Raw genomic sequence first — 22,296 nt, 5'->3', positions numbered from 1 at the left:
AGGAAGTGCAGAAAAATCCTATACTCAATTCAAACTAATCGGGAGTGGCAGACCATAATTACTTAAGATGGATTCTGTTCAATACACTAAGAATAAAACACCCCAAAAAGTGCCAGGGAACTTTAATGACAAGTGGGTCAGGGCCTCAGATTTACATCTCATTGGAAGATACGGTGATTGCTCTGGGTGCCACAGCAATCAGTTAAAAATAGTTTCTGAGCAGAACTACTTGTTCTAACTTATCATAGAATAGATAGAATATCAGGGTTGGAAGGGATCTCAGGAGGTCATCTAGTGCAACCCCCTGCTCAAAGCAGGACCAGTCCCCAATTTTTGCCCCAGATCCCTAAATGTCCTCCTCAAGGATTAAACTCACAACCCTGGGTTTAGCAGGCCAATGCTCAAACCACTGAGCTATCCCCTCCCCCCTAGCAGAGTTAATTGACTTTCCCAAGTTCAGTGACATAGCCAGGGATAGAACCCAAGCCTCCCGATTCCCAAGCCAGTGTCCTATCCACTGGACCATGGTCTCTCTCTTCCTTCTAATTTTAAAAGTAGCTTGAACCAAAAATGACCAAAGTTACAGCATGAAACATTTTACTGTAAAGCCCCAATTACTTCCTATTCCTCAATATTACAACGAATACTTATGAACTCATGAAGGATTAATGCAGATGCCTGTTATATTTCCATAGTAATCTCATTGTAATTTATCATTCTTGACTACAACTACTAGAGGACTACCATAATGTCTAACCACCTCCTATCAACACAGACAATACACTGCCATCATGTCTGGCAACTGGATGTACACTTTGTGCTGTAAGCAGACGCTAAGGCCTGTAACTTCCATTACGATTGCTATGCCTAGAGAGAAAGTGTAGCTTACTGTACTATCTCACTAGTGATTTTTTAAACAGAGCTATACCAGTTGTCCCCAATCTTTGCAGCCCAAAAGCTGAACGTACTATGCCACCACAGTCCAGAGATGACAATCAATACTTAAAGTATATTCTCTGGGGCTCCTGAAGCACAACAGAGAAACTCATAAATATTCCTCTCCATGGAAATCGTTAGTAAAAGGCAAAAGATTAAGCAGGCAACAGAACAGCCAGAGTAACTCTTCTCCCCCCCCTGCAATGCAGCAGGCAGCCAGTTGTGGAGTTGTTGAGCAGCTGCTCAGAGTGCTGCTACCTCATCCCAGAGCTACTCCGGTGAAAAAGGAGAAGCAGGAGGCAGGCAGTTGGAGAGACTCCGACCTCCTCCCCATTGTAAAAAGACAAGGGGTTCTGCTTTTAAAATCACTGCGTGTGGCTCATGGAACACATGTTCATTTTATAATCAGCTACAAATCCTCTTCATCGGATGCATACTGTGGAAAGTGTAGAAGTGAGGTGTAGCTCATGAAAGCTTATGCTCAAATAAATTGGTTAGTCTCTAAGGTGCCACAAGTACTCCTTTCCTCTTAACACAGCTGCCTTCAAGGGTCATAATTTATTGCATTCAGGAACACAAGAGACCTTGGGCAAAGGCTGGATATCAGCAAGTTTCACCTCTTAAAAAAGCCTTATCACACAACTGCAAAGAAGCACAGCATGGGAAGAGTTAAAGAGTAGAGTGGTGGAATGGAAGGAAAGTTCAAATCAAACTCCATAGGACTGGCAGTGTCAACATTCGAACAACCTGTGGGTGGATTGAGAGGAAGGAAGGGAGGGAAGGGGTGCAGTGTAGTTTCTATCAGCAGTAGGAGACACCCTGTGACGGTTCTTGGGGTACCCAGACTGAGAGTCTCTTTGTTACCCTCTGTTTCCAGCGTGAGGGAGTCTTGCTTGTGGTAACCGAGTGTTAGCTCCCTACCACCACCACCCTTTCAGCCACTCAAACACCCTCCTTTGGGCTATGCCAGCTCTGTCTTCACCTTGCAGTTTAACAAGAGGTGCGCCCCAGTCCCCAAGTCCTCTCAAAATGTTCCCCAGCCCCTGACACTGGCAACCCACATAAATCCCAGATCCTTTGTCCCCAAAGGAGCAGTGTACACCAGTTTTACCTTAAGTCACTGCTCTTGTTTATACACAGCTTTTGTTTTAGTATAAGAAAGACTAGAGATTCCACTAGAAACAAAAGAGTGATGGAAATTGGTTACAATATAAAAAAAATCATAAAACACGAACTAGGACCTACACTTATTAATAGTTACCTTTCCTATCTAATAAAGTAAGTCGTCCTCCCCTCCCACCCAAGAATGTCATCCTATTGCAGAGAGGGCTGGCTTCCCAAAACCAGGAACTAAACTTTCAGGAAAAACACCCCAGGCTAAATAAGATGTCTCCTTAGTGAAGGGATCCAAGATATCTCTCCCCACTCTGGTATTATACTGAACCAGTCTTTTCATAGTCAGGACAATCTCCTGTTTGTTATAATGTTTCTTTTTTACCTCCAAGTGGTTTCAATCATTTGCAGTTGTCTTTGATGGTTTTCCCCCTGACTATTCTGGGATGGGGTAGGCAAATGAACAACACATCCCATAATCGGCTAGCCAGGGAGGGGTTACAATATGAGACATACGGTTCCCTGACAACTAATCTTTACTTCAAGACCATAAGGCATAATTTTCTGCACAGTTACATTTATTCCTTAAGTATTATCCCTCCACACATCTCACAAGGATTATGAGCAATGATAAGTTACAAACTTTCAATAAAGACCTTACCTGTTACCCTTTACAGACAAATACCCTGTAAGCAATGTATTGTATGAAGCGAGTGTGGCAGGTCTGGGATGACAGTTCACAAAGAGCAGTAGATCCTTTGCCTAGGGACCTATGTATCGCAGACCCCTCCTTGAAATAGAAAGCATACCAAGTTTTTTATTTAGGGGCTCTTTTAAACAAAAATATCTATTAGGATTCACTGGGTTAGGAGCATTGTACCACTGGATTTTATTTGTGTCCCAGTACTGTCGTGAAATGGCAGTCTGACTGAAGCCTGCCATCTAAGCACAAATCTGTCCAGACACATGTGTTACCAAGGCACACTTTACATAACAGGCCCCAGAGAATTTGCAGTGTGTGTTAACTAAATGGGCTTTAGTTCTTCTTAGAAATTACATCTGTTTGAGTTTGGTGCAATCATTTTCCTTTCCTGTTTACAGGGGTTTGCAGTTCATTAGAAAGGAGAACCAATTTACCATGTAATGCCCCAAAAAGGCCTCAAAACAGCTTGATATTACCTAGAAGAGCATAGCGAGTTACACAGTCTTCATATGTTGCTGACCAAGGTTAGCACAATAGATTGAAAATACCACACAAGTTTGAGAGTCCTTTGAAAAGGTGAATTTAAATAATCAGATGTTTGCTTAACACTAGTGATTCAATCTGTCTCTATTGCAAGCATGTATTTTTGTTTTTATTTTGTTTTTTCATCTGTGCTCAGTAAAGATTGCAAGCCAAAAAAAAAGAAACCTTTTGACCCAGTCTTTTCCTTTTCATATAAGGAGTCTTTTGCTCATATTTATATGTATATAAGCTTTGCAGATCTGAGCTGTGATAGTTTTTCAATCTGACCCTATATGAACAAACAGAACAAGGGTAAGGAAGACAGCAACTGTGCAAACAGGACAACACTTTACTTGTAGGATCCAAGAGTCTCTGTCTTTGTAAAGCAGGGTGGAACAATAATTGTTTTTTAAAAATTAAGTTATTTAAATCAGATTGAGACTTTGTAAAACTAATTTGAAAATATGTAATCTGCAACTTCAGTGGCATTTCAAAATGGAGTTATAATTTTGTTACACGTTTTAATCAACTGGTAAGGTATGTGAATTTTGCAAAATTAATAGAGGCTAAAAAAATATTGAAAATTAAAGCCCTGATCCTGTAAACATTTAACCAGGTACAGAACTTTACTCCCAAGAACAGTCCCATTGACCTCAATGGGACTATTTGTGCTTAAAATTGAGCTTCTGCATAAGTATTTGGAGGATCAGGAGCAAAAATTTTATTTGTTAAAAACATCTCTTAGTGTCATAAAACCTTTGTCATTTCAAAACAAAAGTCCTTCAGGGTGATCAAAAATTATTTAGACTTTGAATATATTAAAAGTTAGTAACTTTTTTATACTCATGCCAACATTTTCAAAGACAGGAGCTTAAATGTCTAAATATAGGCACATAAGAGTGGGATGTACAAAAACAATACTCATTGACTTCAGACTGCAAACTCTGATGAAGTTATAGAGCTTATTTTGGTTTCTTGACTTGCTGAAGTTGAATTTATCAATAGGTGGCGTTCATTGCAAATATAGCACAGGCTACATGGTTACAATTTTTGGTTGGTTTGTATTGTTCTCACAGTAAAGAATTTCAGTGAGGACCTGGATTTTTTTTTCAACATAGATTAACTCTGTGTGTGTGAAACTTTTTAACGGACTTTCAGATTTTATAGTTTCTCTATTAACATTGAGGAAACCAATTAGAAACACTTACAAAATGTTCATTATAGCAATTTAAGACAAAATGGGAGAAAGTGAAGAACAAGCAACTTGTAAATAAAACATGAAATAAAGTAATAAAGTATATTTAAATCAAGATTGTTATAACAATCCTCCCGCTCCCAAAATAAAGCCAAGTTCTTAGAAGGATCTTCTGTTATGCAACTATCTGAAACTGTTATTGAGGGTGACTAACTATTCCGCAGTATGCATGTGGGCAAACAACTTGACAGATGGGCAGCACAGGCATCTTTTTTATAACATTAGCTGGTTTGCATACCTTGGTGAGGGGCAATTTAGAAATACCTAAATAGAGGGGCTGAAGTAGAACTTTTTATTCATAGATTCTGAGGCCAAAAGGGACCACTGTGATCATCTAGCCTGACCTCCTGTATAACACAGGCCACCAAACTTTGCAAAAGTAATTCCTAAGCAGATCTTTTAGAAAAATATCTGATTGATTTAAAAATGGTCAGTGATCGAGAATCCATCACAACCCTTAGTAAACTGTTTCAGTAAATAGTTATCCTCACTATTAAAAACATATGCCTTATTTATGAATACTAAATTTCATGGGCAGCGCAAGAACTGCTAGCTCAGGGAGGCTAGCCGCTGGGCCCACCCCTTCTGCCCAAGGCCCTGCCTCTCCTGTCCCCCTCCCCCGACAGAGCCCAGAGCTCCTGCCTCACGACAGCCGCTGGCCCCTCCGCACCCCAGGCCACTCAAGCGCCCCCAGCTCCAGAGCACTGGACGGGCGGTGCAGCCCCCAGCCCCAGACAGGTGGCGTGCCCCCAGCTCCAGTGTCCCCAGCTCTGGAGCACCGTGCCGGTGGCGCGGCCCCAGCCCCGGCACCTCCATCCCTGGGCCAGGGGAGGAAGAGCAGAAAGCAGGAGGGGGCCTGGAGGTACAGCATGGGCGGGGCCACGCCTGGCTATTTGGGGAGGCTCCGTCTCCCCTGGCCTGTGATACTGTTGCCCGTAAGAAGTTCCAGACTGACAGCCATGGAGATCAAAGCCCTCTACTTAGTCACAAACAGGTATACCATGGGTAGCAGCACGGCAAGCTGCCTTTGTGCCATCCTTTAAGTATTCCTCACTCCTGACCTGGAGATACTATCGATAGCGATTTCAGTTGAGTTTAGTCTGCATCATCCATTAAATTTCTTAGCCTCGGTTTGAGGCCCACAAACTCCCCCAACTGGCACATAAGTGGTGGTGATTTTTTGTAATGCAGACACAGTGGGACCTGGCATGGATCAGAGTGGTCAAGGTGAAGTATAAGAGCGTTGGAGGGGAGAGGCAGTGCCTTCTGGAGAGCCAGAGACGGAAAAGGGTATTTTTCATAGTTGTAGCTATGTGGGCTCTAACAGCACTGTCTAAAAGGCCACCAACACTGAACGGACATAATCTGACAGCACGAGCCCTCAACAGAGGGTACTGTTATAGAAGAGGAAAATACAAATGCTTCCCTTGCTCCACTTGTCTGCGTTCAGTTTCAGACACTTGCCTTTCATACAGGTGCTGATCCAACTTTCTCAATGCCTAGCTGAGAAGATGGTGCTGGTTATATTGGGTATAAAGGTGATTTAGAGGTAGGTGTCATCTGTTGCCTCAACATTATCCTCCCATACCCTGCATTGAAAAAATAGGGGAGAAAATTAAGCCTTGTGGAATGCCACATAGAGGGTTTTGAAGATACAGTATCTGTTGCCTGTTACAACCCTCTCTTGGTTTGGTATGAGAAGAACCAGAGCCATTTCCATTCACCCTGCAATCTCTTGGAGTCTGCCCAGCAGAATTTGGTGATCAACAGCAAAAAGATCTAGCAGCAAGATCCCCAAATTCACACGTATACACCTACATGCCTGAACAATTCAAATTTCATCTCAGAGCTGGAGACATGCACGCACACTGAACCTTATCACCAGTATAGTCATCTGTATGCCTTTCTTGCCAGAGACATTCAGTAATGGACAACGAAGACAGAGAACATGGAATCCAATAGGTCTTTTAAGGATATTTCAGGACCAATTCCACCAGGCCCACAGGTTACCTCAAACCCACAGAAAGCAGAAAAACCACTCCTTACAGTGAGTTCTCAAATCCAAGGACCAGGTTGTATTTACACAGGTACAGAGTGTTACACCCCAGGGACCAGGTGGAATGTAGCAAGCCAGTGAACTGGCTATATTTACAAGGAGAAAGGCAGAGATTCTCGTTTCTGACATGATCTTTTATACACAATATTGCACAATCTTTTATCAACACTCCTCATTCACTACTCCAAATCTTTCTTTTACTATTGGGACATAGTTATTGCCATACATGACGTTACAAATTACACAATAACTTACGTAACACGTTGTTCCCCTTTTTATCATAAAGAAAATTATCCATCCTATTATTTGACAGGGACTTGACTTGTTTACTTTAGACACTACAAAAACTTAGTAACAGAATGACCAGATGTTAGTATTGTTTCCCCTTTGTTTGCACTTTCCCCATCTCTAAAAGGTTATAACAACCACATAATTTTGCAGGCCTACAAAACTTACTTTTATATAACTCATACATCGCTAATCAGTCATCTACTTTATAAGGATAAGGCCTTTATCATGTTATATAGGGTAATCTCACCTACCCTACCATGTTATATAGGGTAATCTCAATGCTTTACTCCCTTATAGGTCTACTTTAAATTTCAAGATGCTATAATCCTGACTCTGCCATCCTTTCAGATGTTGTATTTCAGGAGCCTCCCATATTTCCTCCTACTGCCAATGCTGGCTCAAATATTTATCACTGTAACAAAAGACCCCACTACTGGCTAAAATCTAGTGCTTTAGTCCTGTCCCCCAAATCTAAGCCCCTTCACAGCACAGTAAGTTTTTAGCATCAGCGCGGACACTGACTAGGCTTGCATGCTATAAGTTTAAATACGAATCCAACAATACAATCTACTGCAACACAAGTAACAGGATTCCATGTGTGTTCTTGATCTGACATCTAAACAGATTTCCATGTCGAAAAGGATGACACACTTGGGAGACGGTATTACCAAGCATGCACCTTCAAAAGAACAGAGTCAGCAGAATAATAAAAGGCAAGAAAGCTGCAGGAACAACCTTTTCCACTGAAGTGGCAATGGCTTAGCAATATTCACAAAAGGGTTGAGGGACATCTTTCCATTTGTGTGTGTTTGGATTTGTAAAGCCAAGAGAGGGGTGTACGTGGCAAATATTTTCTGTGCTTGTGTTGACAAAACTCACTCACACAGACATGGCATGAACACTGTAGGTCATGGCATGAAAACTTTAGCAGATGCTTTATAGCTGTAAAGATTAGACATACCAGCCAGATGTTGTGACAGTCTGTACCCCTATGTTCATCCTTTTACAGGACTATGTTATATTTCGTATAAAGTATGCCTTGTGAGTGGACACAGGGGATGGATCACTCAATGATTACCTGTTCTGTTCATTCCCTCTGAAGCACCTGACTGTCAGAAGATAGGATCCTGGGCTAGATGGACCTTTGTTCTGACCCAGTATGGCTGTCCTTATCTAAGGTATCATTTGAAAACTCATCATTTGCTGACCATTATTGTCCTGGTAAAATGTGTATGGCAACTCTATTACAAAGTTATAAGATTCTATTGCATGCTATTACTGAAAGACATGCTTCAAGTCTGGGGAGCAGTCACAAACCAGTTCCCCAGAGACAAAACGCTAGCCAACACCTGAGCCAGGTGTCAACAAAACCAAATGAACCAGCACCTGATTAAGTGGCCATTCTTTGGCAGGAAAGAGGGCATGGGCAAAAAAAAACCAAACTACATCTTGACCCAGGAACAACTTGGGGTTCATGTCCACACAGACTTTGTCTCCTGAACCTTAGCTGGAGATGATTCTCGAAGAACAGAAAGAACTGTAAGAAGGGAGAGCAGATGCCCCAAATTATTCCTCCCTTTCTCTCTACCCACAGCATCCACAACAACTAAAGAAGAAAGGAAACAGCTTTGGACCAGGGGAGGGATCCTGACTGAAAGAAAGTCAGCCAGTAAGACTGCAGAAACATGTGGTGAGAGAGACTTTGCTTTGAATTCATGTAGAGTGTTAAGGTAGGCATTAGTTGTGCTTTACCTTTATTTTCTTGTAACTAATTCTGACTTTTATGCCTCATTACTTATATTCATTTAAAATTTATCTTTTGTAGATAATATATTTGTTTTAGCTAAAACAATGCGTTTGTACTGAAGTGTTTGCGAAAGTATTTGAGATAACAGGGTTTACTGTTCAAGAGGGAACTGGGCACTATAAGACATACATTTCTGGGGAAAGTCTGGGACTGGGAGCTTGCTGGTGTTGCTCTGCAGTGTAATTCAGGAGTGGCTAGTTATAGCACTCATATACAATAACTGGGACTAAATTACATGTGGGAGACTTTGTGTGAGCAGACCAAGAGTGGTTGCTCTCACAGAGAAGCAGTGTAAAAGTCACCCGAGGTTGGAGAACTGAGTGGACGCAGCTGTTCATCAGTCCAGATTGTACCCTGGGTAATGTCACAGACATCACTTCAAAATATGAGAGGATGGCCACCAGGACTCTATGAGCAACAGCTCCAGTGAATTATAACTGTAAGGCCAAGAAGGCCATTTGACATTCTGCATAGTGCTAACTATAAACTTGCACCCACTAATTCCTGAATGTCCAATACCTTGTGGTTAAACTGAAGTATATCTTTCAGACAGACATATAATCTTGATTTAAGGATTTCAAGTAATGGACAATCTACCACATCCCTTGAGTCATTCTAAGCATTACCATTAGTGTTAAATGTGTGTGCCTTATCTACAATATGAATTTCCCCATTTGTCTTTAGGTGTAGCTCAGAGATTTGCCAATATGAAGCAGAGTGAAACTGACATGATTACCAATTTCATTTCTGAGCAGTGAAAGTGAGCAGAGTCTCTACCTGCTACCTGACATAGCTCTGATCAGTGACAAAGACCCTTAAGCTGTGGTAACACTGCATTAGTTTACAGTAAGGTCACAAATGGAAAGCGATCTTTGCAACCATGGTGGTGAAAAATTTAAAAATAGAAACTGAAGTTCTTCAGAAGGGGAAGACTTAGAGTCTTTTCCAGGAAAAATGTCTGACATGCCAGTGATGAGCAAACAAATGAATTTTTGAGCCCTGCTGGAGGTTGTAGAGTTGGCTGTTTTTTTTAAAATCATTGATATATAATATGTACATGGCCCTGTACAGTAGAGAAAATACAGCCACAATACCTGCTCCAAAGATCTTGCGGGCTAAGGTTATGATTCAATACTATACTGAATAAAGAAAAGGCTAGATACACAGCTTCATGGAACACATGGGTCTTAGTAATTTTTTTTTTTTTAAAGGTAGGACGAGAGAGAGCAGAATGAAGAGACATGGAGTGAGACGTGGACAAGGGAGACCATAAAAATGAGAAGAGATGAGAATGGGCAACACAAGAAAGGGAAATGGGTGGGTGGGCTTTAGTGCAGGTTCTGAGTGAGAAAGTGGGGAGACTGAATAGTGAGAGAAGACAGAGGCTTTTGGCAGATGTGTTTAGAATACTCTGGAGGGGATGAAGTGAGAAGCTGGGCACTCAGAGAAATTATGGGATTTTAAGAGATGAGATGCTCAAGGCACAACAGGAGTTTGGTCAAAATCCCTTTCCTCAATAAGACATTCCAGGCCACACGAGAGCTCAGTTTCACAGTTACTGCCTTACCTTAGCTCAAGGTGCTTTGAGAAAGCTGGAGTTTGAAAGGTGCTAGAGAAAAGCAAACTAAGTGCGTTATACAGTCGAATGTTGCTGTTAAGCACAAGAATATGCAGTGCAGGACTGAAATTTATTCTTTTTTTAAAAAAAGACTCCAATGATTTTCATTTTAACATTTATATCTCCCCCTCCTTACACAGCTTAAATTTCATTTAACTATATTAACAATATGTCACTGATACCATGCAGGAAACTGACAACACTAAAATACCACCAAGATTATTATTATGAATGCAAGAGCAAAAAGTCAGGGAGGAAAGGGTCAACTACTTCTGATTCCATATAGCAGGAGAATATAGTGATGGAAGAAACCTATCCGGGCATCTACTCCATCCCCTTTCCAATGGCTACCCTTTAGAGTACCTTCTTTAGTGTCTTGTTCAATCTAATTTTTAAAATAAGCCATTGCCTAGTCTATGGGTGGATGTCCCATTCTGTACGAGAACATAAAGCCAACCCAATAATGCAATATGTTTACCTTAAGATTTTTCTCACAATAATAAAAATAGAAAGCAATGTGGTACAATAAAAGGATGATGTGACTATGATGGGGGGGGGTAGAGAAGGGGGAAGGAGGAGAGAAAAAGCTCTCTCTCTTCAACCACAGGGAACCTTAGATTTGTTTTCTTTCTAGCTTCAAAACCAAATTCAAATATTATCCTGCTAAATACTCTGATATAGCTTAGTTTTTCAATAAAATGCAGTGCTTCAATTGAGTACTATAAATAAACAGAGCCCAACACAAGTCTGTTAAATTCACAAGTCTGTTAAATTCAATGTGGGATCTCTAGCTTCTGTCTCTCCCTCACCACAACCCACTCTCCCTTGCAGTTTCTAGTCACGTAATTTTTCTTTCAGATTAACCTTGAATCTGACAACTGAATGTTACACTATGTCAGATTCACAAATATGATTGGGCTATGAAAAGGGGAAGAAACATCAAAGGTGTGCATCACCCATCCAGACTCGATTAACCTGAGCTACAGAAAATAAAGCTATCAAATGCTTTTCTATGTTGGTAATGGTTAACAAGTTCATCTTCTCCAACCACTGTCTCCAGACAGAACAGAGCATCTCCCTCTACCGGTTAAGAAAACACTGAAGCTTGTACTCTTACATATAGCATGTGGCTAACCCACATGAACAACAGAATGTACTTGCGGATATTTAATGCCTTGTGTTTTCTCTTAAGTACTAAAAAATCCATTTGAGGAGATGGTACTGAGTTATTTAGATTCTGACAATCTTGCAACACTTTGCCTGTAGAAAGTACATTTCTGCAGATTGCATGGTTTTAAAAGGTCACAGAACAAAAGATTAACATTTTCCCCCAGAAGCCTCTGTAAGAGATAGTGCTTTACTTTAGCTATCTGCCATTTTCATCTCTACCTCCAGCTATACTTCAGCAGGGTGACAACCTCATAATAGTTAAGGTTAAGATCAGCTTTCTGTTTAAAGCTCAACTCTTTAATCAGATTGCCCTGAAATTTGATGTGTATCATTTACACATGGGATTCTGTTAACGAGCCAAATTTGGGGACATTTAAACCAAAGAGTTCCCAAGATACAGCCCCTGGCAAAAAACCCAGCCTGTTTAAAAGTTGTGCATCAACAGTGGAATACCATGTGGGCAATCACACAAAGAAAAATCTTGTTTACCCTCAATCATGGACAAATCTGGCAGATTTATTTAATGACTGACTTTAAACAGTAATATATTTATTTTTTTACTTTCCTGACTGGTTCCATTGTTACCCCAATAGACCCTAACAGTAAACCACACACAACCAACCACAATACTGATAAATGCAAAAGTAATGTACATTGGAAAACATAATCCAACTATACACATAAAATGAGGGGGTCTAAATTAGCTATTACCACTCAGAGATCTTGGAGTCATTGTGGATAGTTTTCTGAAAACATCCACTCAATGTGCAGAGGCAGTCAAAAAAGAAAACAGAATGTTGGGAATCATCAAGAAAGGAACAGATAATAAGACAGAAAATATCATATTGGCTCTACATAAATCCATGGTAAGCCCACATCTTGAATATTGTGTACAGATGTGATCACCCCATCTCAAAAATATATATATTGGACTTGGAAAAGGTCCAGAAAAGGGCAACAAAAATGATTAAGGGTATGGAATTAGGGGTATGAGGAGACTAATAAGACTGGTACTTTTAAGCTTGAAAAGCAGACAATTAAGAGGGGATATGACAGAGGTCTATAACACATCATGACTGGTGTGAAGTAAATACGGAAGTGTTATTTACTCCTTCTCAAACACAAGAACTATGGGTCACTGAATGAAATTAATAGGCAGCAGGTTTAAAACAAACAAAAGGAAATATTTTTTCCACACAACACCCAGTCAGTCTGTGGAACTCCTTGCCAGAGGATGTTGTGAAGGCCAAGACTGTAACAGGGTTCAAAAATGAACTAGATAAATTCATAGAGGATAGGTCCATCAATGGCTATTAGCCAGGATGGGCAGGGATGATGTCCCTAGCCCAGAGGTGGGCAAACTTTTTGGCCCAAGGGCCACATCGGGGTTGCAAAAAGGTATGGAGGAGTGTTAGATACGCTGGAGGGTAGGGATAGGATACAGAGGGACCTGGACAAATTGGAGGATTGGGCCAAAAGAAATCTGATGAGGTTCAACAAGGACAAGTGCAGAGTCCTGCACTTAGGACGGAAGAATCCAATGCACAGCTACAGACTAGGGACCGAATGGCTCGGCAGCAGTTCTGCAGAAAAGGACCTAGGGGTTACAGTGGATTAGAAGTTGGATATGAGTCAACAGTGTGCCCTTGTTGCCAAGAAGGCCAATGGCATTTTGGGATGTATACGTAGGGGCATTGCCAGCAGATCGAGGGACGTGGTCGTTCCCCTCTATTCGACATTGGTGAGGCCTCATCTGGAGTACTGTCCCCAGTTTTGGGCCCCACACTACAAGAAGGATGTGGAAAAATTGGAAAGAGTCCAGCGGAGGGCAACAAAAATGATTAGGGGCCTAGAACACATGACTTATGAGGAGAGGCTGAGGGAACTGGGGATGTTTAGTCTTTAGAAGAGAAGAATGAGGGGGGGATTTGATAGCTGCTTTCAACTACCTGAAAGGGGGTTCCAAAAGAGGATGGCTCTAGACTGTTCTCAGTGGTAGCAGATGACAGAACGAGGAGTAATGGTCTCAAGTTGCAGTGGGGGAGATTTAGGTTGGATATTAGGAAAAACTTTTTCACTACGAGGGTGGTGAAACACTGGAATGCGTTAGCTAGGGAGGTGGTGGAATCTCCTTCCCTAGAAGTTTTTAAGGTCAGGCTTGACAAAGCCCTGGCTGGGATGATTTAGTCAGGGATCGGTCCTGCTTTGAGCAGGGGGTTGGACTAGATGACTTCCTGAGGTCCCTTCCAACCCTGATATTCTATGATTTTATGGAGGGCTGGGTAGGGAAGGCTGTGCCTCCATAGACTGCCTGGCCCCCGCCTCCCATCCACCCCCTCCCACTTCCTGCCCCCTGACTGCCCCCCTCAGAACTGCTGACCCATCCAACCCCCCCTGCTCCTTGTCCCTGACCGCCTCCTCCAGGGACCCCCCCCCGCTCCCTGTCCCCTGACTGCCCTGACCCCTATCCACATCCCCGCCCCGACAGGCCCCCCGGAACCCCTGACCCATCCAACCCCCCACTCCTTGTCCCTTGACTGCCCCCTCCCGGGACCCCCATCCCTAACTGCCCCCAGAACTCCTATCCAACCCCCCCTGTTCCCTGAGCACCCCCGCCCCAACCTCTACCCCATCCAACTGCTCCTTGTCCCCCGACTGTCGCCCAGGACCTCCTGCCCCTTATCCAACCCCCCCTCCCCCTTACCACACCATTCATATGAGCAGGACAGGCTTATTGGAAAGCCTGGGAGGTGGGCGGCCGGAAGCCACACTGCCCGCGTGGCGGCGTAACTCCAGGGGAGAGGGGACGGCAGGGGAGGGGCCGGGGGCTAGCCTCCCTGGTCGGGAGCTATGGGGCCGGGCAGGACGGTCCTGCAGGCCATAGTTTGCCCACCTCTGCCCTAGCCTGTTCGCTAGAAGCTGGGAATGGGCAACAGCAGATGGATCACTTGATGATAACCTGTTCTGTTCATTCCCTCTGGAGCACCTGGCATTGGCCACTGTCGGAAGACAGGATACCAGGCTAAATGGACCTTTGGTCTGACCCAGTATAGCCATTCTTATGTATGGGCAAGAGCAGCATGCGATGAAAGGCTACTTACTACCAACAAGGACACACTGCTTTCTTCTCCTTTGAATTTGATTGTGATACTGAGCTTTCATTTCTATACTGCCTTTTACCCAAACATCCTTACAAGTATTTACTTTATAAACACTGCTCCTTGATTGTACAACTATATAAGTAATACTGCATCCATCACCAAAACACAGCCAACCACTGGGGCAAAAGGTGGCAATTGTTTAATATCTCCCAGCAACACTACAGAACAGTTGAGGTCAGGAAGGAAAGAATACCATGTTCTATTCAAACTGAAAGGGAAAAACTAAAAAGACCATGTAATTACCCATGTTGAAATTTCAAGAAGCAACATGGAATCTTTGATTACAAACTATAAGGACTTTGGGTTTGACTTTTGTACTTCATTCCAATATTAGCACCTCTTGAAGCACAGTGCCCCCAGCTCCAGGAAAACCCAGGAGAAAGATCACAATCACCGAAGTATGTTTCACTACTGAAAAGCACTGCATTTCCTGAAATTCTGGACCCTAAATGATGAAAGAAAAAACAAAAGCATTTGATGCTTGCACCATACCTGTCATGGGATCAAACAGCTGATTGGCCTCCAAGTCTGTGAAGGTGCTGAAACAAATAGGACATTTGAAGGAGGCACGATTGGTGGAGTCTCTCTCGTCTGTCTCAATCCTCCTCCTCATGTGGTCCAGCTTGTACTTCACCACATTGACCAGCAGACGATAATTGATGAAGTAGTAGTTGTGCCGGGTGGTTTTGCCATCCGGAGCTGTCTCCACTCTCATCCTGCATTTGATGAACTTGTCCCCCTTCAGAGTGTTGAGAACTGCCCGCAGTTGCTTCCGATCAAACTTTAGCAGCTCCAACATGTCCTCCTCCTTTACGCAAGGATTCCGGATGAGGATGTCCAGCGCCAAAGCATGTTCAATGCCATAAAAACCACGCACCACATACTTGGCAAGGCGCTTCAGAGCCGCTGGGACTTCAGTGAGGACGTCCGGGTCTGTCATATCAGGTACGACACTGAAGCTTCATGTATACTGCAAGGAAAAGAAGATGGACTATAAATTATTTCCCCTCATTTAAACAGTTTTGATCCAGGTTACCAAAACCTAAAAAAGGAAGGACCACTAAAAATAATAGTTTTTCATCTCCCCTTCCCCATCCCTCAACACTCTCTTCAGGTATTAATAATGCAACTAACAGCACAGTACGATTAGACAGTGCACAATTTCCACTGCAAAATGGGAAAATTTTGGTGATTTTTTTCTACCGTACCACCTAATAGATTTCAGTTCCACCTACTCTGCTGTAACATTAAATATCTCTTCCCTTTGAGCTTTTATAGAGCTACACGATCAGCTGAGACTTACAATTAGGAAGCAAGCACCAAAAGACTACAGCGAGACACATCATCACACAGAAATAAGTCACAGTTTGACATTTGGAGAGAGTTTAATGAGGGAGTTCTCCAGGTGAAGGAGGAGTGATAACATGATGATTGGGGTGAGTTTGTTGTCTGTCTGTGTGCTTGCAGTGTGCCTGCCTGCCTGCAGTTTATAGTGTGGTCTGGTTGGGGCACCATGTGCTGAGCCTAAGGCCTGCCAGGCAAAGCTGAGAGCTTTGATCCCTAAACCCTTTAGGATCTGTAAACCAGTGGATGGGTCTACTCAGGGAGAATTGGGGGTTAAAAAGCCAGCTTCTAAGCAACCAGAGGACTAGCAGGGGAGTTTAGAGAGGGAGCGTGAGAGCCAGATACATCTCCATTCTCTAAATGTAGGCCAATAAACACTCTCCCCTTCCCCCCCCCACGCCCAAAAAATAGTTGCAGGAGTAAAACTAATGCAGGCAGAAGCCTAGCAGCTAAGCGGAGCCTGCCCATTTTATTGCACTGAATACAGCATGTACGATTACCTGCGTTATGGGCAGGAGGCATATGTATGTAGTCAATACAAGCAGTTTGTATCACAGGCTCTTGAGGCCAGAGTAGCTGAACTGGAGGAGCTAAGAGAGGTACAAAGACAATACTTTCCGGGACACAGTAGAGTGGTTCTACTGCCTCTGTGCTGTTGAGGAGGATGAAAGTCTCAGGGAAGGAGAACATTAAAGTGGAGCGGAGGGAAATGATGTCATAGTTGGGACCCTTCTTCCAGATGATGTCATGGTATTCTCACACACTGGGGGAGGGGACCTCAGTTGTTCGGCAGAGACCAATAATAGTAATGGGGGATTTGATCATTAGAAATATAGATAGTTGGGTTTGTGATGACCAAGAGAACCGCATGGTGAATTGCTTGCCAGGTACGAAGGTTGCAGGTCTCTCAAGACATCTAGACAGACTTATGTGCACTGCTGGGGAGGAGCCAGTGATGTGGTTCATGTAGGCATCAATGACAAAGGGAAAAGTAGGAGACAGGTCCTGGAGGCCAAATTTAGGCTGCTAGATAAGAGATTCAAGTCCAGGAGCTCCATGGTAGCATTCTCTGAAATGCTTTCAGTTCTACCATCAAGGCCAATTAGACAGGCAGAATGGCAGGGCTTCAATGCGTGGATGAAACAATGGTGTATGGAGGAGGGTTTTAGATTTATTAGGAACTGGAGAACCTTTTGTGAAAGGAGGAGCCTATCCAGGAAAGATAGGTTCCACCTAAACCAAAATGGAACCAAATTGCTGGCATATAAAATTAAAGAGGGTCACAGAAGAGTGTTTAAATTAAGGGCGGGGGAAAGCTAACAGGTACAGAGGAGCACACAGTTTGGACAGAGACATCCCTTAGGGGATCTTAACGGGGATCCTCTGTATCCTACTAACGAAGAGAGGATAGAAGTTGATAAAGTACAAATGGGAACTGAAGAGAAACATTCAAATGAAAAGGAGTCCCATTCAATTACATCACATGAAGGCAGACAACTAAAGATTGACAAATTCTATAAGTGCTTGTATACATATGCCAGAAATCTAAATAGTAAGATGGGTGAACTCGAGTGCCTGGTATTAAATGAAGATATTGCTATAATAGGCATCACAGAAACTTGGTGGAACAATGGTAATCAATGGGACACTAATACCAGAATTCAAAATATATAGGGATGAGAGTAGGTTGTAATGGTGGAGGTGTAGCATTATATGAGAAAGAAAGCATAGAGTCAAATTGTCAGGGTTCCCTCCCCACTCTGAACTCTGGGGTACAGATGTGGGGACACGCATGAAAGACCCCCTAAGCTTATTTCAAAAACTTCCCCAAGGCACAAATCCTTCCTTGTCCTTGGACGGTTTCTGCTGCTGCCACCAAGTGAGTTAGACAAAGATTCAGGAAACGGACCACTTGGAGTTCCTGTTTCCCCAAAATATCCCCCCAAGTCCCTTCACCCCCTTTCCTGGGGAGGCTTGAGAATAATATACCAACCAACTAGGTAAACAAGGTGAGCACAGACCAGACACTTGGGTTTTTAGGACACTAAAAACCAATCAGGATTCCCCTCTAGGCAAAACTTTGAAGTTACAAAAAACAGGAATAAACCTCCTTCTTAGCACAAGGAAAACTCGCAAACTAAAACAAAAAATAAGCTAACACATTTCCTTGCTATTACTTACAATTTTTGTAATCTTGGATGCTTATTTCAAGTAGGGTTTTAGGAGATGGCTTTTCCTACCCTGGTCCCTCTCTGTCCAAGAGAGCGCAACAAAGAGAGCGCAAAACAAAACCTCCCCCCACAGATCTGAAAGGATCTTCTTCCCTGATTTGTCCTTTTGGTCAGGTGCCAACCAGGTTATTTGAGCTTCTTAACCCCTTACAGGTAAAGGAGGGATTTTATACTACCCTTAGCTGTATGTTTATGACACAAATATCGTAAAAATCTTAAATGAATCAAACTGTACCACAGAAACTCTATCGATGGACATTCCATGTTTGATCAACAAGAGTATAGCAGTAGGAACATACTACTGACCACGTGACTGAGATGGTTATGGTGACTATGAAATACTCAGGGAGATTAAAGAGGCTATATAAATAGAAAACTCACTAATAATGGGGGATTTCAACTATCCCCATATTGACTGGTATATGCCACCTCAGGACATGACGCAGAGATAAAATTTTTAGACACCATTAACGACTGCTTCTTGGAGCAGCTAATCCTGGAACCCACAAAGGAAGAGGCAATTCTCGATTTAGTTCTAAGTGGAGCACAGGATCTGGTTCAAGAGGTGAATATAGGTACAGCTTGGTAATAGCAACAAACCTGGGGGAGGGGTGAAGGAGGTAAAATACCAAAGAAACCCACCACAGTAGCATTTAACTTCAAGAAGGGGAACCATACAAAAATGAGGAAGCTACTTAAATGGAAATTGAAAAGAACAGTCACAAGAGTAAAATGCCTGCAAGCTGCATGAAAACGTTTTTAAAAACACCATAATAGAGGCTCAGATTAAATGTATACCCCAAATAAAAAAAACAGCAAGACCACCAAAACAAAACAAAACAAAAAAAAACAAAAAACAAACAGAGTAAAAGAGGCTGTTAGAGGCAAAAAGGCATCCTTTAAGAATTGGAAGTCAAATCCTATGGAGGAAAACAGAAAGTTGCATAAACTCTGGCAAGTCAAGTGTAAAAGTATGATTTGGCAGCCCAAAAAAGAATTTGAAGAGCAACTAGCAAAGACACACAAACTAACAGCAGATTTTTTTTTTAAATACATCAGAAGCAGGAATCCTACAAACCAATCAGTGGAGTCACTGGATGACTGAGGTGCTAAACGAGCACTCAGGGAAAACAAGACCAGCACGGAAAAGCTAAAAGAATTATTTGCATCAATCTACACTGTAGAGCAGGGGTTCTCAAACTTTAGTGCACCGCAACCCCCTTCTGATAACAAAAATTACTACATGATCCCAGGAGGGGGGAACTGAAACTTGAGCCCACCCAAGCCACACCGCCCTGGGATGGGAGGAGGGGGGCGCAAAGCCAAAGGGCTTCAGCTCCAGGCAGGGAGCCTGTAACCTGAGCCCTATTGCCCAGGACTGAAACCCTTGGGCTTTGGCCCCAGGCCCCAGTAAATCTAATCCAGCCCTGGCAACCCCATTAAAATACAGTTGTGACCCGCTTTGGGGTCCCGACCCACAGTTTGAAAACAGCTACTGTAGAGGATGTGCGGGAGATTCCCACACCGCAGCCATACTTTTTAGGTGACAAATCTGAGGAACTGTCCCATATTGAGGTGTCAATACAGGACGTTTAAGTGATAAATTAAAAAGTAATATGTCACCAGGACCAGATGGTATTCACCCAAGATTTCTGAAGGAAGTCGTATATGAAATTGTATGTAACCTATCACTTAAATTAACTTCTGTACCAGATGACTGGAGAATAGCTAATGTCATGCCAATTTTTAAAAAAAGCTCCAGAGGCAATCCTGGCAATTACAGACCAGTAAGCCTAACTTCAGTACCAGGCAAACTAGTTGAAACTATAGCGAAGAACAGAATTATCAGACACATAGTTGAACACAATTTGTTGGGGGAAGATTCAACACAGCTTCTGTAAAGGAAAATCATGCCTCACCAATCTATTAGAATTCTCTCAAAGAGGTCGACAAACATGTGGACAAGGGTGATCCAGTGGATATAGTGTACTTAGACTTTCAAAAAGCCTTTGACAAGGTCCCTCACCAAAGTCTCTTAAGCAAAGTAAGCAGTCTTGGGATAAGAGGGAAGGTCCTCCCATGGATCATTAACTGATTAAAAAGATAGGAAACAAAGGGTAGGAATAAATGCTCAGTTTTCAGAATAGAGAGAATAAATGGGGGGGAGGGTCCCCCAGGTATCTGTACTGGGACCAATGCTGTTCAACATATTCGTAACTGATCTGGAAAAAGGAGTAAACAGTGAGGCAGCAAAGTTTGCAGATGACATAAAATTACTCAAGATAGGTAAGGCCAAAACAGACTGCGAAGAGTTACAAAGGAATCTCACAAAACTGAGTGACTGGGCATCAAAATGGTAGATGAAATTCAATGTTGATAAATGCAAAGTAATACACATTGGAAAACATAATCCCAACTACACATTCAAAATATTCTAAATTGGCTATTGCTAGGGTTGTCAATTAATCGCAGTTAACTCACGTGATTAACTCAAAACAAATTAACTTGATTAAAAAATATTTGTGATTAATTGCAGTTTTAATCGCACTATTAAATTTAAATGGGTATTCTATTGTTTATTACAAATATTTTTGATGTTTTTCTACATTTTCAAATATATTGATTTCAATTACAAGACAGAATACAAAGTGTACAGCGCTCACTTTATATTCTTTTTATTACAAATATTGGCACTGTAAAAACCAAAAAAACAAACAAACAGTATTTTTCAATGGACTGTAGTGCAGTCTCTTTATTCTGAAAGTGTAATTTACACACGTAGATTTTTTTGTTACATAACTGCACTAAAAAACAAAACAATATAAAACTTTAGAGTCTACAAGTCCATTCAGTCCTACTTCTTGTTCAGCCAATTGCTAAGACAAACAAGTTGGTTTACATTTGCAGGAGATAAATGCTGCCCACTTCTTAATTACGTCACCTGAAAGCGAGAACAGGCATTCACATGGTACTTTTGTAGCCAGCATTGCAAGGTAAAGAAGACATTTTACATTGTTTTATATTTGAGTGCAGTTATGTAAAAAAAAATAAAATAAAAAAAAAATCTACATTTGAAAGTTGCACTTTCTCTCTGCCCCCCCGCTACAGCCCTGGGGCTCGAGGACCTGTCAACCTGCATGCAACCCCAGGACTGGAGGACGTCTCAAGCCCCCACTATAGCAGGCGGGGCTGGAAGTGGGATCCAGGGACCAAGTTTGTTCCCCAAGGGGGCCCACAAATATGTTTGGCACCAAGCCCAAAACGGTTAATCCGGCCTTGCTCATAAAGATCTCTTCTTTCCAGTTAAGGAGAGCTACTTTCCAGCTGATGGCTGTTCATAAACTTAATTAGAATAAATGTCTCTGCACCCCCTACCATGGCCCTGGGGCTGGAGCTCTCTGTGTCCCTTCTCCTGCCGCAGCCCCGGTGCTAGAGTCATTATGGGCCCCTTCCCAGGGTGGACCTGACATGGGCGTCATAGTAAACCTGGTATTGTTTATGAGACATTTTCTTAATCCAAGGGAATTTAAATTGGGATATTTCACCATCAGGAGACAGTTTTACCTGTCTTGGTGTTCACTTCCATGAGTCCTCTCTGTCACCTTCCACTTCTAGAGCGGACAGACCACAATTAAAGGAGGAGGACGAAATATATAGAGAGAAAGCCTGCACTAATATCCTGTCTTGTCATTACTATCACAAACCCCTACTCTCCCAAACCATGAGATCCAGGACTCATATTCTTCAGAGCTGACAGGGAGCACCATCACCCTGGCAGCAAGAAAGCCTTCGATGTTCTTCATCTGAGCACACTAATGAGCCATCACTGTGCAATCACTAAGCCCTGCACGTGACTCAACAGCTGCTGAATCACCTGTCAGCTGAGATTGCTTAGGATTTTGCTCGCAATTATTTATAGAACAATACCATGCTCTGCAGCCCAAGAAAAGCTTGCAAACAGTGAGTTCTTGGTACCTGACACATGCACAGACCCCCTCTCCTTAGTGACAGCTGCCTTTCTGCCATTACCAACTCAAGCGTTGCCTCTTTTCAATCCCCCTCCAAACCCCACTGTATCCCTTCCCTCCC

At 42.5% G+C, this 22,296-nt stretch overlaps 1 protein-coding gene across 1 annotated transcript in view; it reads right to left on the bottom strand.

The window, feature by feature from the left end:
- GTF2E1 (general transcription factor IIE subunit 1) overlaps positions 1-22,296 on the bottom strand; it is a 96,879-nt gene that overhangs the window by 63,675 nt on the left and 10,908 nt on the right. The window contains exon 2 of the mRNA XM_084617683.1: positions 15,125-15,602. Coding sequence (XP_084473809.1) covers positions 15,125-15,572 — 448 coding nt within the window. The 5' untranslated portion in view covers positions 15,573-15,602. The remainder of the gene's footprint in view (positions 1-15,124; positions 15,603-22,296) is intronic.

Source organism: Lepidochelys olivacea, assembly GCF_965140295.1.
Source record: "Lepidochelys olivacea isolate rLepOli2 genome assembly, chromosome: 1".
NCBI lineage: Eukaryota > Metazoa > Chordata > Testudines > Cheloniidae > Lepidochelys > Lepidochelys olivacea.
Note: the sequence above shows the minus strand (reverse complement) of the source record. Positions and strands in the feature narration are given on the sequence as shown.